General features: G+C 36.0%; 1 protein-coding gene across 1 annotated transcript in view; it reads left to right on the top strand.

Moving 5' to 3' along the window:
- The window catches only part of pcsk2 (proprotein convertase subtilisin/kexin type 2), a 35,703-nt gene that overhangs the window by 13,177 nt on the left and 6,631 nt on the right, over nucleotides 1-15,895 (top strand). The window contains exons 6-11 of the mRNA XM_015382030.1: nucleotides 4,331-4,407; nucleotides 5,301-5,389; nucleotides 5,849-6,024; nucleotides 10,138-10,353; nucleotides 14,356-14,456; nucleotides 15,542-15,769. Coding sequence (XP_015237516.1) covers nucleotides 4,331-4,407; nucleotides 5,301-5,389; nucleotides 5,849-6,024; nucleotides 10,138-10,353; nucleotides 14,356-14,456; nucleotides 15,542-15,769 — 887 coding nt within the window. The remainder of the gene's footprint in view (nucleotides 1-4,330; nucleotides 4,408-5,300; nucleotides 5,390-5,848; nucleotides 6,025-10,137; nucleotides 10,354-14,355; nucleotides 14,457-15,541; nucleotides 15,770-15,895) is intronic.

Below are 15,895 nucleotides of genomic sequence, written 5' to 3'. Positions count from 1 at the left end.
TGGAAAATCAACACCGGTTGCATAGTGTACCTTTAAGTAGTATCAAAATAAAGCTAATCATACTTTTCATGGTAATATTTATTGGAACTTGTTGTGATATTTGGTTTAGACATAACAATCACTTGCAAGTTATATTTGCTTATGTTAAAAAGCATACATCATTCAGTTTAGGCAATCCAGGTAATGCCAGCAAAATTGCAATGTATCAGTCTGCCTTCATTTTCAACAGAGACAGCTAAAACAAGAGTTTGATAACAGATCCGAGATTATTAAGACTGGTGTTTTATTTTTGTTCCAATACTTTCCCTTTTGGTGTACATATAACTCTATATGGATCTATAAAGAAAAAATAAGAAATTGACAGCCTTACTATGGTAAGTCCACATGTTTTTTTCTTCTTTTAAGAGCCAGGGGTTGCCAGGAAAACATGAGGTGACTAAGGTTTCAGTAATTCTCTACCTGGCCGCTTTCATGACAGCAAGGAAACAGAGTCTGATTGATAGCAAAAGATATGAGTTTGAGAGGTCCAGTAAGTGATCCACGGACATACTCCCATGTTATTCATTACCAAGGCTCTAGGCTTTTCACTTGGTTTAATGAAACAGAAAAAAATATCAACGTGGCAAGACCTAAGGATAGTTTGTTTTCTCCTCAAAAATGTTGTGCTACAAACAATGGTCTTACATTTGTTTAAAAATTTTTTTCTTTGTCTCAAGTTTCATTGTGGAACTTTTTAAAAACTTTTGTTATTTTAACTTCTTATATTTACTTTAAAAAATTCTTTAATTTGAAAAAGTCTAACAAAATAAGAAAACAACAATTTACTCAACATTTATTTTTGACAGTTACAGCTAAAGTGTCTAATCTCCACACATTTCTATAATTATTGTACATTATAAAAATGTATAATTACATTGAATGATTTGAGAAAAACTTATTGCCTTAAACCATTCAACTCCAAACTAGTAAGATGGATTGAAATTCCAATTTAGTACATTTCATTTTTTTTGTCAAGATTTGAGGGGAATATAAATATTTGATTGTACTGTTTTATTCTATAAAAATAATTTTTAACCAATAAGTTTACTAATACTGCATTATTTAGATCAGGGGTCTTCAAGGTTTCCAGGCCAAGGACCCCCAAACTGATGGCGAGATGGAGCAGGGACCCCCTGATTATATATTTTGTATGGAATTGTGTTATATCAAACTGGTCCTATAGTCAATCTATTACATATGGAGTAATGCAACGAATGTAATTTGGCCCTGGGATTATTAAAGTATTTCTGATCATGATTCCTTGTTGATGGGACAGGTGTTGTGAATGAAACGGTACCCAGCTTGAAAGAGCTCCTGTGTGTCGCTGAATGTGTGGATTGATGCCTGAAAGACATCTTCTGTCTCCATTTATCTGTTTACTATAGTGTGCTGAATTCATGTTAATGTGTATTTAAATACATTTTAATTAGTGGAAAGAATTGCAGGGGGGAATCTATAAAAAAAAAAGTCTAATCAACCAAACTTTCTGGACCCCCATGCAGTACCTCGGTGGACCCCATAGGGGTCACGGACCCCCTGTTGAAGACCTACGATTTAGATAGAAAACTCTGAATCTATCTGACTGTATGATCTGTGCAAGAACTTAATTATCACAGTTAAAGTTATAGTGGAGGATGTTCTTCTTCTGGGTGGATAATCAAAATTATATTATAACATGGAGAGGACAGGTCATTTCAAAAATTCATGAAAATGCTTCCCGAACCTTTAAGTTGTTCTTTATTGAGTTATTTAAGTTATGATTAATTATGATACAAATATTTCAGATTAATCAATAGGTTTGAGTTGAATGTGTAAAAAAAAAAAAAGAAATGTTTTTCATGGTTGCCGATGGACAAGACTGGATCTTGTAACCCCCATACATTAGTGGCAGTCTTTTCATTCATGATTTTTCTAATAGCTAGATAAAAATTATTGAAAAGACACATTTTTCTCCACCTCTTTTCTTTTATTTTCTCCTGCTATTTTTTCTGATCCTTTGATTATTAGTCATGTGGAATAAAATCTCAGATCTTTACTATCTCAGCTTGAAATCTGTATTGTGACCTCACAGTAATGTTGCTCAGTGAAGATATGTAATAACATTTAGAATCCAGGTAGACAAAGTAGATGCGTTTGTTCTAAGCTGTCTTTTAATTAGAAACAGAATGTCAAAACAAATGTGGTCTAATAAAACAAACCCTTCCCCAATAACTCAGACCCCATCAAAGTAATAGCACTGGGAGCAAAATGAATCATTATGAGACTTTGATTGTGCTTTGGCATGGAAAAATATCTCAGTGGTGGTCAGGCTCCAGGGTATAAAACGTAACCGTGAGGTGACATCAAAGGTACTTGACTGAGGAGATGTAAAAAAAGAGAACCATTGTATGAAAGAGACAACATATAAGAAAAAACGATTTTGCAATTTGACACTACTTATTAAAATACATTGGTCTCTGTGATGAAAATCCCTAGGATTAAGAAAGAAAAAATAATGTAAAATTTTCTTGATTTTCAACACAGCATCGATATAGGACACAGAAAAACCCCAACTGCAGAGATTGCACTATGTCCTTAGATAGACAGGCCAGCTGCAAAAAAGATGCATGGCAACCTTACATAACTGCAATAGGTTAAATAAGAACTAATAAAGAGTGGCTAATCAAATCAGTCTCATTAATAGTTAATTAATGTTTTATTACAACCAGATATGAAAAATTAAGCTATTTTTTATATGATTCGTGATTTTTTTTTTTTTTTTAAATGATATAAGTGTCAGGGATGGTGGATGTGGTTCTGGACCCAAATGCAGACTTTAGGAAGCAGAGATAGTATTTGCAGTTTTAATGGTGAAGTAGATGATACAAAAATATAAATCCAAAAATAACAGGCAGGGAACTCAAAACCCAAAAGCTAGAGATGCTTGGGAGAAACATACAAGAAGAAATGAAGAGAATCCAGCAATGAGGAACTGCACAAGAGGCATATATATGGGGGACAGAACAAAAAAAAATGGGCTAATTAGCTGATATGGAGCAGGTGTGGATAGAATCAACAAGAAGGGGGGTAGGAAAAAGGAGACTGGCACAAGGGGGCAACAGAGGGTAACTCAAAAAATACAACACAGAATAAATATAACACAAAAATGGAAAAGGAACCTAGACCAACAAAACAGAATGACATAAATAACTGTAAAGCTCAAAAAGAAACTTAAAAAGAAGTGCACAAAGGGCAGAATCATGAAATTCCTCATTCATTAAAATCACAGTTTTTGCACTTCAGTTAAACTTGGAGGTCATTATTGGGAAAAAAACTAATAATATTTGCCCAAAACTGAACAATGCCTATGCTATAATTTATTAAAAAACAAAAACATAGTCAAACGATCATGGAAGTAGTAGCTGCCAAAAGAGAAATGTCGAGGGAAATTAAAATGAATGGCGAGAGTATTGGTAATTGAATAAAGAATTCAATTTTATTTTGCTAAGTGCTAGTTTTTCTCTTTGAAGCGTAAAGACTTTCTTAACTTGAGGCTCTTTTATCAGACCTAAGACCAAGGCATCATTTTTCACCCTCATTGTTCCTATAGATTCAACTGTCTTCTTTTTTAGATGCCATACGACGCATGTTAGGTTCTAATTAATTGTTATGGGCCTACAATAGTTGAACAAATCATTATTATTATGAATGAATATGAGTCTACCTTAGTCTGAATTATTTGGGTCAAGCTTGCACTGTGAGGAGTTGGTGTCAATTTTGCTGTAAATCTGACCCCTTTTTCTTTCCTGAGGTGGCTTTTAGACAGGGGTAAGAGTGGGCAGTTATGGAGTAAGCTTTTCCAGGTTTTATGATTCACATATAATCTTTTGACCTCTATATTTTTATGTTTACCTTTTTTTTTTGTATTTTAAAGCACATTAAGATACTAATTTATAAAATGTGCTATGAATAGTATTAATCATTAAGTAATCAATATTTAAATGAATTAATTTTTAGAGTTCTTATGATGGTTCACTCCATTTCGAAGGGTAGCACTGCTGCTTTGCAGCAAAAAGGTTTGATTCCCGGCCTGGGGTCTTTCTGTATGGAGTTTGCATGTTCTCCTTGTGCATGCATGGGTTCTCTCCGGGTACTCCGGCTTCCTCCTACAGTCCAAACACATGACTGTTAGGTTAATTGGCTTCTCTGAATTCTTCTTATGTGTGAGTGTGTGCGTCTGAATGGTTGTTTGTCTCTGTGTTGCCCTGCGATGGACTGGCAAATTCCTAATTTATGAATTTGGTCCTTTCAGAATGCAGATGCCAGCTATGATTTCAGCAGCAATGACCCATTCCCATTTCCACGATACACAGATGACTGGTTCAACAGGTAATATCTGTCTATATTGATAAAAACAATTTTATGTGCCATGCGTGCTACATCTGGGTCTGACAGCTATGACACCTATTGATTTTCTCTCTACATTATTTCATTTAAAAATATTGTATTAATGGAACAATGGAATGCTGCAAAATAAACAAGGGTATTCTCCAGCAGCAAAAAAACAACAAAAACATTTATTTTTGCTTCACAAATTGTCTACATGGGGTTTATAAAAAAGAAGATTCTAGGCTGATGTTCAACTAGAAAGGAAACAGTAGTGACTAAGCTTTATCACTCTCCTGTCTTCCAACACCAATGCCACTTTCACATACAATAAAACATGTAGACAACCTATAACAAATGCATATCTGTGACATTTGCATGCTTTTTTTAATCTACCTAAATGTGTGTGGTTGAATCTCTGTGTGAAATTAAGCAGGCAGTGCTTTGCTTTAATAGCAGTTGCTGACTGTCGGGCAGTTCTCGCTGGCTAGTCAGCTGGTTGTTATAAATAGCTGGCTGTCTGGTGCAAAGCATGCTGGGAAAGAGGGGTTGACTCTGCAATGTCCCTGTGGGGGTGCAAAGAGATGGCAACAAAGACACATTACATGGTGAAAACAAAATGCAGATGCATTTAAGCTATTCGGTTAGACATCAAATGTAGTTTGTTGCAGATCAACTGTGGCTCAAATCACAGGATCAAATTGACAAAATTATTTACTGTGTTTTGCAATAAAAAAAAGCTTATTTAAGTCTGACATAAAGTCCTGAGCAACCAAGGTTACAGCTGATCTGTGAAATATTTGCTCAGACTTTTCCAAGAAGATATGATTTGCAAATTTATGTAAATTCATGCAAATCCTCACCAGTCATTCCTTTCCTTTTTTTTCTGTCACCAGTCATGGCACACGATGTGCTGGGGAGGTTTCTGCAGCAGCAAACAATAACATCTGCGGTGTGGGAGTCGCCTACAACTCCAAGGTGGCAGGTGTGTGTCATGTAAAAACCTGCCTTTGAATAGAGAGGAGAAAGAATATGAAAATACAATGGTATCGAAATAATACCTCTGATAACAGTATGATGACAGCCTCTCAGGTCTGATGTGGGTTATTTATGGAGAGAAAGCTGAAAATACATGGTGCTGTGTACAATGGTGCTGTGTATAAAACAGACCTCTATTCACAGAGATCGAAGTTATTTAATTTACCAGGTGGAAATCTTTGAATAAAACAAGATCAGTGTACAAAGATGAGAAATTAAATAAGCAGTTGGAAATTTTGTTAGTGCGATACTAAAATTGTGTCTTTTTCCTTCTTTTATCATGGTGTGTTTCAGGAAGCATATTAACATGAAACAGGGCTGCATTTCTTTTCTGTCCTTGTTACTGTTGCCTTCTTGCACCAATGATGATAATAGGCTAATAAATCTAAGGTTTGTGTCGTTTTAGGTATCAGGATGCTGGACCAACCTTTTATGACTGACATCATTGAAGCATCATCCATCAGCCATATGCCCCAAGTTATTGACATATATAGTGCCAGCTGGGGGCCAACCGATGATGGCAAGACGGTAGATGGACCTCGAGAACTTACACTGCAGGCTATGGCTGATGGGGTCAATAAGGTACAAAAGAATCAGTCAGATGTTGTTTGCGTTTTGTAATAATATTGCCAATGTTCCATTAATATCAGAATCAACTTCTAAAGATTTTTGTCATAGCATTCTTAAGTTTCTAAGTGTCTATCTGGAAGAAGGGTTTTACACCCATAAAAAGGTATATTTGATATGTTCTGTAACAGAGCATGTGAACAGAGCTGGGCGCCATGCAATTCCCGCTCCCCGCTCAGGAGGATGTTCACTCATTTGCTCCGCCACTCAAAGTTGCGCTCCATTCCGCTCAAAATCTGCTCCGTGCTCACCTTCATTTTCCTGCTGCTCCGGCGAAATCGCTCCACGCCCGCTCAAGTTATTTAGGAGAAGACATTTTCTGACATTTTTCCTTCATGTAATTATGACAGGGCACTGGGACCGATGTGACCGATATATCTGTATTGTCTTATTTAACTGGCTGTTAAATTATCGCAATTATCGTTTCCCAGCTGTGAACGTAACACCTAGCTACATTCATTTTGCCCCACGTTTCCTATTCAATTACTAATTTATTTTACTAGACTACAATAAAAAAGGTCACATCGCACACCATTGCAAATGAGATAATAGCGTATAAGGCATGTAGGCGATCCATTTTCAAAATAGGCTCTTAACACAACAATCACTTTATGTAAACCCAGTCTGCATTGTTAAGTATAGTTAGTGTATGTTTTTATGATATTTTATTCTACTTTTTATCACACTTAAATAAAATAAATGGTATTTTACAAATTTTATAATCAAACATTTTTAATTGACGTTGGGAGCTCATTGGAGTGAACTGGAGCAGAGCGAAATCCTCGCTCCGGCCTTTCAATTGAAAACCGCTCTGCGCTCCACCTTAATTCTTCCGCTCCGCTCCCGTCACATGAAATGTTTTGTAAAAAGACCAACGTAGACAGTTGTAAAAATACACAGACAGCCAAAAGACTGAAACCAGATAGATAAGATATGTATCTGCCTGTCTTGATACAGCTGAATGCCCTGCTTGGAAAACAGCAGTAGGATATAACAGTGTTTCCTAACTGGGGGTACTCGTACCCCTAGGGGGCCGAGAGTGCATTGCAAGGGGTACATGAAAATATTTTTTTTTCTTAGGTAGTAAAATAAAATAGGGCTGGAATCTGTTTTGCTTTGCAAGGGCCTAATTTAAAAATTATACAAGCATGTATAAACCAAAAAGTAAAGTCTTATATGTTTGAGTTCACCTTCAGCTCTGACACACTTTAAAACCAATCAGAGGAAGAGAAAGGATGTAAAGAACAGCCTGGTATCTGCTGGTTTTCACACTGAGCTATGGGAGCTCATCAGTGCAGCTCCGATGTCTTGATGAAAACAAAGTAAAACTAATTAAGTCAGTCTGACTATGATTTTTGTTCCAGTTTTATAAATACAGTATTATAATATGATTTTATTTTTTCCTTACTAACTTCCAGGCAACATATTTACGATGTTTTCTTATTTGAGATAGAAAGCATACAATTATAAGAATTAAATGCTCAAATTAAAAGATTAAGTAAAATAGTCTTTATTTTATTATTAGCTATTGTATGTTTCAGTTTTGGATAATCATCAATACTTTTGACTGAAAGGGGTACTCTTGGTAAAACACAATGCCCAAAGGGGTACACAAGTCAAAAAAGGTTGGGAAACACTGGGATAGATATAATATTCAACTCTGGTCCTTGTTGGAAAATACAATATTTTGATCTGTGGTTCTTTTATAAAATATTTGTGGTCTATAAATGTTGAGTTATAGCTCCAACATGTTTTCTAAACCTAGTTCTTATATGTAATATGTTCCCTTTTTAAGCCAAGAGAGTAAATAAATCTTTAGAAAGATGAAAAATTACCATAAGGAAATCAACTAGATTTTTTTTTGTTACTTGCTTTAATTATTTCAGTTTTAAGATAGTCATAATAAGGTGATCGTTTAGAAATACATATAACAGTGTACTACTAAAAACATTTGAAATATGAGCTTTACATATACTGTAACATATATAGTAATACTCAGACAAACATATTAGGTTTCTGTATCTTTAAAAGGGCTTTGTATTGCCTTCCATTATTTTCCGTATATCCATAGCGTAACCCTGACGCTAATCCTAGACCAGCTATTAGCAGCACTTAACTAACCCCTTAACCTGATCTAAACTCAATTCCCACCTTAGTCCTTTAGCTGACACCTACTGTACCTTAAAAACAGCACTTCTTTATTTGGGGACTAGTAGGTTCTCTGATTGTACTACCTGCTTGATTAAATGTCCTTACACTGGAATAAATGCTAGACCACACAGCAGTCATAATGCTAACAGTCACACTGCCAGTTATTAGATCGATAAATTTCCGTGTGCCATGTGCAAGCAGGTTCAAGCTAGTCTAAAACATCTCCATCTCAGACACAGTCGCTGAACCAAAGCAACGCTGTGTAATAGTCGATGAAGCAAACCACACTTACCAGCTAGGTACTCTGCAATTTGCTGCTGCTTACAAAAGACTCTAATACTCAGTTGCAGAAGTTTCTGTGTGATATGCCATGTGTAGACTAGGAAGTGTAAAATGAAGAAGTATATTATGTTTTAGAATCACTGCAAGAAGAAGTGGCTTTAATGGAAATGGATAACATTTTCCTGAGCAAAAATTAAAGTGATTAATCACAATTGGAACAGAAAACTGAGAGGCGAAGGCCTGAAGCACAAAAGTGATGCTCAAACCTCTCTTTTTTTTATTAGCAAGAGGATATAAGCTGGGGAAAATAAGAACATGCCACCCATCCTCCTCTTGTTAGTCTATCTTCTTAGGAAACCATCAGCCTTTTGTAGTCACAGGTGCAGCAAAGAGAAAAAAAACCAAAACAATATTGTGTTCCTGGAGCTACAGTTTTTTGCTTGCTGTTTTAGGATATTTTGACATTAAAACAGCTGACATTTTACAGTTTTTTTTTTGTTTGTTTCTTCCTACAAGGGATACTATGCTTGTCTTATCTTGGCAAGTTGTAAATCCATGCAAATTTAGTTTATAATAAAAATACAAAACTAGATCACATTAAATCATTTAATATAATAGAGGTATACAATATTGGGGAAAAAACGTTTACTTATTAAACCTTTCTACTGTTTTTTTTTAAATCAAACCTACAGATTTCAGGTGATCACACTGATTAAGTCACAAAAAGTGTAACTTGTAAATTAAGTGTTAGCATCAGGTTTAAGAATACAGCCTTTACAACAGAAGTTCCAATATAGTATTGAGTTGAAATAATAATTTCTGTTCTATTTTTGCAAACTTTTAATGTGTTGATGTTGTTTTTAATTTAGATCATATGCCTCATATTTGGTGTACTATAATAATGTTCTCAAAAGTACCTTGAATACTAGAGACTTTTTATTTTGAAGGACTAGTTGTTAAACACAACTATGCGCTGGTCATCAAACTTGCAAAGGAGTTGCAGATAAAAGGCAAGTATATTGTTCATAAACAAAAGACGGTCGAGTAATTATTTTCCAACTACGGAATACATTTACGGTTCAAGCCCAACATCTCATACATGTAACATGTAAGATCTGTGCCAGTAGGTGGTGCTATTTAAAAAAAGACTTCATAAATGTGTATGTATGATATAACTTAAAACTCCCATGATTTTCATGAAATTGGGTCTGGGTTCTCTGGGTGAAGGTTTAAGGCATGAATCACATATAATATTGTTTTTCGTGTCTTATTACCTTAGTTTGAGAAGTAAGGAGTGACTGTTTTTGTGAGAAATCTCATTAGGTAGCTGTTTGATTTGGTTGTTTCTTCCACAATGTAGGACCAAAGAGGAGGCAGGCAATTTTTCCAAGAACAATTACCAATCCACCACCTGCAGGCAAGAGCGGTCTGATTTGCTTTTAGTGCATGAGTTATTCAAAACATGCACCAAGGAGATCAGTTTCAGGAAAACACTTTTTGACAGGCAGATACTGGTACTATAATTAAAGTCCGATTCAATTCCCCTATTGGTAATTATCACTTTAACAGAGAACATTATGAGAAATAAGCAGGAATCCTGAAGTGTTTTTGCTTCACTTGGTTATTTTGTTTCAGGGGCGTGGAGGAAAAGGCAGTATCTACGTGTGGGCATCAGGGGATGGCGGCAGCTATGACGACTGCAACTGTGACGGTTATGCCTCCAGCATGTGGACCATCTCGATCAACTCTGCGATCAACGATGGCCGCACTGCTCTGTATGACGAAAGTTGTTCCTCCACTCTGGCATCTACATTCAGCAATGGACGAAAACGGAACCCAGAGGCTGGAGTTGTAAGTATGCTCACATTTAACTGTGTGCAATTCTCAAGAGTAATGATGAACGATTCAGATTATTAAAATAAAATTATTATAATACTTCTGACATTTAAAGATCATTAGGTTGGATTTCTCTGCATTTGTTCTTATGTTGATCTCTACAGATATTTTCTTATTCTATAAAACAACATTCTTCCATTCATACACAAAGCAGTTATATGCTCATTCTCTGCACAGCATATGTGTATCCTAGACCCTTCAGGAGATTGAATGAAACCAGGAAATTGCAAAATGGCTGGAAAATATAATAGAGGCTTAGATGGAGGCATAGCTCTTTCCAAGTAATCAGCCTGACATTCAGATTTCTATTTTTTGTTTTGATGCTCAGAATAAGGCTGGCATGATAAATCTGTCTGCAAATAATGCTTTGACGTCCATTGTAGTGTTGTCTCTGTTCTCTTTTTTTGGATACTTTTTTTTTTTAATCAAAATGCCTTTTTTGTATGTGAAGAAAAACAAAAAAAGAAAACATAACAGTTTGTCAAAATGTCACTTATTGGGCAATTCCTAATTGTCCTTTGTAGGGTGCTCTTTGAAATTCTTTACCCATTTTGCAGTGTTTGTTATGCTTAGGCACTAAAGAAAAAAGTTCTTTTAGTAATTTAGAAATGATCAGGAAAAGATTGTGACTTCAATAAATTCAGGTCTTTCACAATGTCTCACCAACATCGTTATAAATGTTTTAGTCAGTAAGCTCTGTTTACAGTTTTGGAGGAAATCATTTTAATTAAGCAATAGTATTAAAGTACAGTATTAGAACTAAATATCTGACCTTGATCCTTTCTTAAAAGGTTCTAAAAACGTTACATCCATGTCAATACATCAGCACTCTACACCAAATTATCTTGCACGCCTGTTTTCAGAGATTGCACTGTTTGAATAATTATGCAAATAACCTTTGGGTATTGACAAAGCATGGGCTTCCCAAGGGTTTCTTTGTCTTGTAATTGGCCCTAATCTGTTATCATTTCTTATTAAGTACCATGTTTAGTAAATAAACATTCATTTGAATTGTGCATTTTAGTAAATTTGCACTCATCTCTCTTAGACAGTTTAGCAGCCAATCAAAAAAAATTGTCTGATTTCTAATCAGCAGATAAAGATTACACTTTCACTCTGGTCGGAATAAAAGAGGGGGAAAAAACGCCTCAAAAACGCCTTGCAAAAGTATTGAATCCTCTTCAATTTTTTTTTTTGTTATTATTTTGCCCTGCTAAAAATACACACTTACATTTTTTGTTTTGTTAGTGTTTAAGGACAACATAAAAGGGAAGTAAAAGAAGAATTACATAGTTTAATTATTTCCTACAAATTAACATATTTTGTGTTGTTGTTTCTATTTAGTGTACAGAGACAATTGATGTTCACAGATGGGTGATATCCGTAAATGGACCAGTAGCTGCCTGGCTTATGACATTACTATTATCATAATAAGATGACCTTGGCTTTATGGTGTCAGAACATGACAGGACATTGGGATAACATTGGTGATTTTAACATTAACATGACAAGGTTTTTATTAAAATTTCCAGCATACTGGGATACTTATGATCTGGACATTTACAGAATGCCCCTGCAAAGCAGCCAGCGGCCACCATTCAGTCATCACCAATTGTTTCCCCCTGTTAATCTACAGGTTTATACACCTGTCTTCTAGATAGCAAAAATGCAGGTTTGACTTGAAAAATTGTTGAAAAAAGAAGGAGAAGAGGAGCCCAAGAGTAGCAGCAGTGACAATAACAGAGGCTAAGTCTGAATACGCAAATTGGAGGCTCTAACTCTGGGATGGGCAACTCCAGAACTCAGGGCCTTTATCTTGAAGATGTCTTTGGTCCAGAACACCTGAATCGAAGAGCTGAATTGCATCCTCAGTATAAATGTTCTCCAGAGTCCTGGTAATCATCTGATTATTTGTTTGATCTGTCTTGGAGCAGGGTCATGTTTTAAAGTATTAGGACACCCTGCCCTTGCTCCTAATTTTTAAACTTTTGTGGGGTCAACACTAAAAGCCCTGCTGTGAGTAAGAAAGGCAGTGCATATCCGGCCTTAAGTTTTTGCAACAAAACCTGATGAAAACACAGATGGATGATGCTTGTCAAAGTGGGACTACAGCTTTCTAACCTAGATTAAATAAAGCAAATGACTGAAGCTCTCTATTACACATTGGCCTGTGCTTTACACTACATTCAGTCATTCACGCACACACTCACACATCAATGGGGGCAAGCTAAGACGAGGTTGCAGTACACAGGTGCCACTGGGCCCTCTGATCACCATCAGTAGGTAATAGAGGAGGAGAAAACTGAGTTTAAACAAAAGGCTACTCTCTCCAACAAACAGTCTGACAAAAATTACAATTGGGTTCAGAGAAGACAATTAATTCTGTATAAGCAAAGAGGGTACATGGCAGTGAAATAGCCAAAAGACTCAGAAGTGCAGTCATAGGCCTTAACTTCTTAACATCCACCTCATTTTGGGTAATCCTTGCCTATTTTGCATACCTAAATGGAAAAGCAAATAACTTAGGAACTGTAAGCCCAAATTACATGTGCAATACATTATTTGAAAGCTAACAACCTCTAGTTTATATATAATTTAAAATTGGGTGACTAGAGCACAGACCAACCTGCACCAGATAAAGCATGACAAGTATTTTTTTTTTATTCTTGGAAATGATAGGTCTTTTTTGAACAGCAGTAATAAAGACATTCTTGAGAAAAGGCAGGTTTCATTGTATTACATTTGTTCTACATCATGTCACACAAATGCAGAAAATTTCAGACCTCTAGCTATAACAGTTCCAGAGCTGTGGGGTTTGGAACTTGTATTACATTTGTTCTACATCATGTCACACAAATGCAGAAAATTTCAGACCTCTAGCTTGTTTACCTGACAGCATAGAACGCTTAAACACAAAGATATTGAAATACAGAAAAAGGGAAACAAACTGTGAAGAGAATATACAGTTAAGTGAATCATCATGACTCATTGTATACTATATCTTGTATTTCAATACCTGTTTTGTTTTGGTTCAGCCAGGGTGCAGCAGTGTGATGAAAACTTCATTTCTTTGTTAATACTCAAGTATGGTTAGGCTACTTTTTTATTTGTGCATCTAGTCAATATGCCTGTTGAAAAAAAAAAACTTTCTGTGAATAAATTATTTTGGCGTGCTGAGTCAAATTCCATGGCTCTTTTGTAATCCCAGTCCATCCCTGCCTGTTGTCGCCATCTTTATTTACCTCAGGTGCTTTAGACTTGTCTGCAGTATAGCCATCTTTGCAGTTACTTAAATAGATCCAAAAGAAGAGTACAGTTGAACCCAAAAGTTTGATCACTTCATGAAGTTATTTCTGCATGTTAGGACAACGTATGTAAACATCAATTTCAGAAGACATTTGAGTTATAACCAGTTGTAGCTATTTTGTTTAGCCGCCCCATGCAGTGCTGCTGGGTTTTACTGTATTCCAGCTCTTGATGCTGAAGTGGTCGGCCACAACTCCTCTGGAAAGTCTGAGATAAAGGCAGGCGCTTGACCTCATGTCTCCATATGTCATTGTCTTCCATTCAACTTTGTACTGTAGAAAATGTGCCAAACAGCAACATACTGCTAATGCCATGTTTCAATGTGGGAAACGGTTGATGTGCATTGTCATTTATTATTATTATTTTTTTTAATCCACAAATAGAATAGTAAATGGAGGTCAAAGTATTATATTTATTTCAAATCCCACAAAAGCACAACGTTACACATGCTTGCTGTTTCTTCCACATGGTTTTTGGTAAACTGCAAACATGACTTATGGTTTTGTTCTTTAATTTTGATTTTCCTTTTGTGTCTTTCTTATGATGTAAGGATTTGAGGAGTCTTTGGCTAACAGCTCAATTCACTACAAATCACTACGTTAATGACATTTCTAAAACAGCTTTTCTTTTTTTCTTTTTTTATTATTTCAGGCTACTACAGATCTGTATGGAAACTGCACACTGCGTCACTCTGGAACATCCGCAGCAGCACCAGAGGCAGCAGGCGTCTTTGCACTGGCTCTTGAAGCTAAGTATGTGCTCAACAGGCTCTTTTCACTTACGTTTCATAGCTGTGAATGTTGATTTACATGGACTGTGTCAATCAAAGACCATTAAGTTGGCTCATTGAATGATGCTTATCTTAGGAGGGTGGCAGCCAGAAGGCACCATCTGTGTGCCTGTAGTCTTTTTTTTTATTTGAAAAACCTTTAGCTGTCAGGCAGTTTAAGTGTAAGATTTTCACTTTTCATCAGGCATAATTCTCAACTTTTGATATTTGATTTTTGTACCGACCAAACTCTATTGGTGCAAGTCATTTCTTTTTCACAATTTTTCTAATCACTTTTTTACAGAATTGCTTGTTTATCACACGAGAGCATCAAAAGAAAACCTTATGTGACAGTGTAGAGACTCAAGAACACTTACCATCATTAGATCAGTTCAAAGATCATTTTAGAGGGTTTAAAGAATGAACACAAATATTGCCCTACCTGTATTATATTCATTAAATTACTTCTTTCATGGTTTGAGAAGGCCGGCTATGTTTCATTATGTAATGTACAAAAGGGATTCATCATAATACACAAATGGTGAAAAAGCTTTTATCTAAGAGCTAACAGGGATATCAAAAGTAAGGACAATAGAGAATCTTTGTTTGACAACCAATCTATTATCTTGGGAGTCACAGCTTCTCAAATCTTTAGGGAGACCCAGTCTTTTTTTCTTCTCTCACAGGGCTTCGCTTCTCACATTAAAGGCTGACAAAATTCTCTAGCCATTAACCAACACCAGCTAATGGAGCTGTTTAAAGACACACTGTTTGCTCAGCACACACAATAATGATGTTGCTGTCTGAAGACCGGATGCCCACCCTGTCCGGCTGCAAATAGCCCACAAGCCTTTTTACTGCCCAAACACACTTGACCCGTGGAACAACATGAGTCTGGAAGAGTAAAGCTGTCAGTTAAAACAGACAGAATTATAGAGACCCAGACAGACAACCATTTGCACCCAAAACACCAAGACAGATATAGAAAGCTTTTAGCTATTCCATTTTAAATGTTTTTCCTTGAGGAATTTCCCCTGTTCTAAATATTCTTTTGTCTTTTCATCTTAGCCCTAACCTGACATGGAGAGACATGCAGCACCTGTCAGTCCTTACCTCAAAGCGAAACCAACTACATGATGAAGTCCACCAGTGGAGAAGGAATGGCGTTGGTCTGGAGTTCAACCACCTTTTTGGATACGGTGTGTTGGATGCTGGGAGCATGGTGAAAATGGCCAAGGAATGGAAAACGGTCCCAGAGCGTTTCCACTGTATAGCTGGATCCATTCAGGACGCCCAGTAAGTTACTCTTAAAAAAATATATGCAGATGAATGCTTAAAGAAAGAAAGAAAGAAAGAAAGAAAGAAAGAAAGAAAGAAAGAAAGAAAGAAAGAAAGAAAGAAAGAAAGAAAGAAAGAAAGAAA

The sequence above is a fragment of the Cyprinodon variegatus genome, unplaced genomic scaffold (genome assembly GCF_000732505.1).
Source record: "Cyprinodon variegatus isolate N-32 unplaced genomic scaffold, C_variegatus-1.0 Scaffold1, whole genome shotgun sequence".
NCBI classification, from domain to species: Eukaryota; Metazoa; Chordata; class Actinopteri; order Cyprinodontiformes; family Cyprinodontidae; genus Cyprinodon; species Cyprinodon variegatus.
This window is presented reverse-complemented; position numbering and strand designations above follow the sequence as displayed.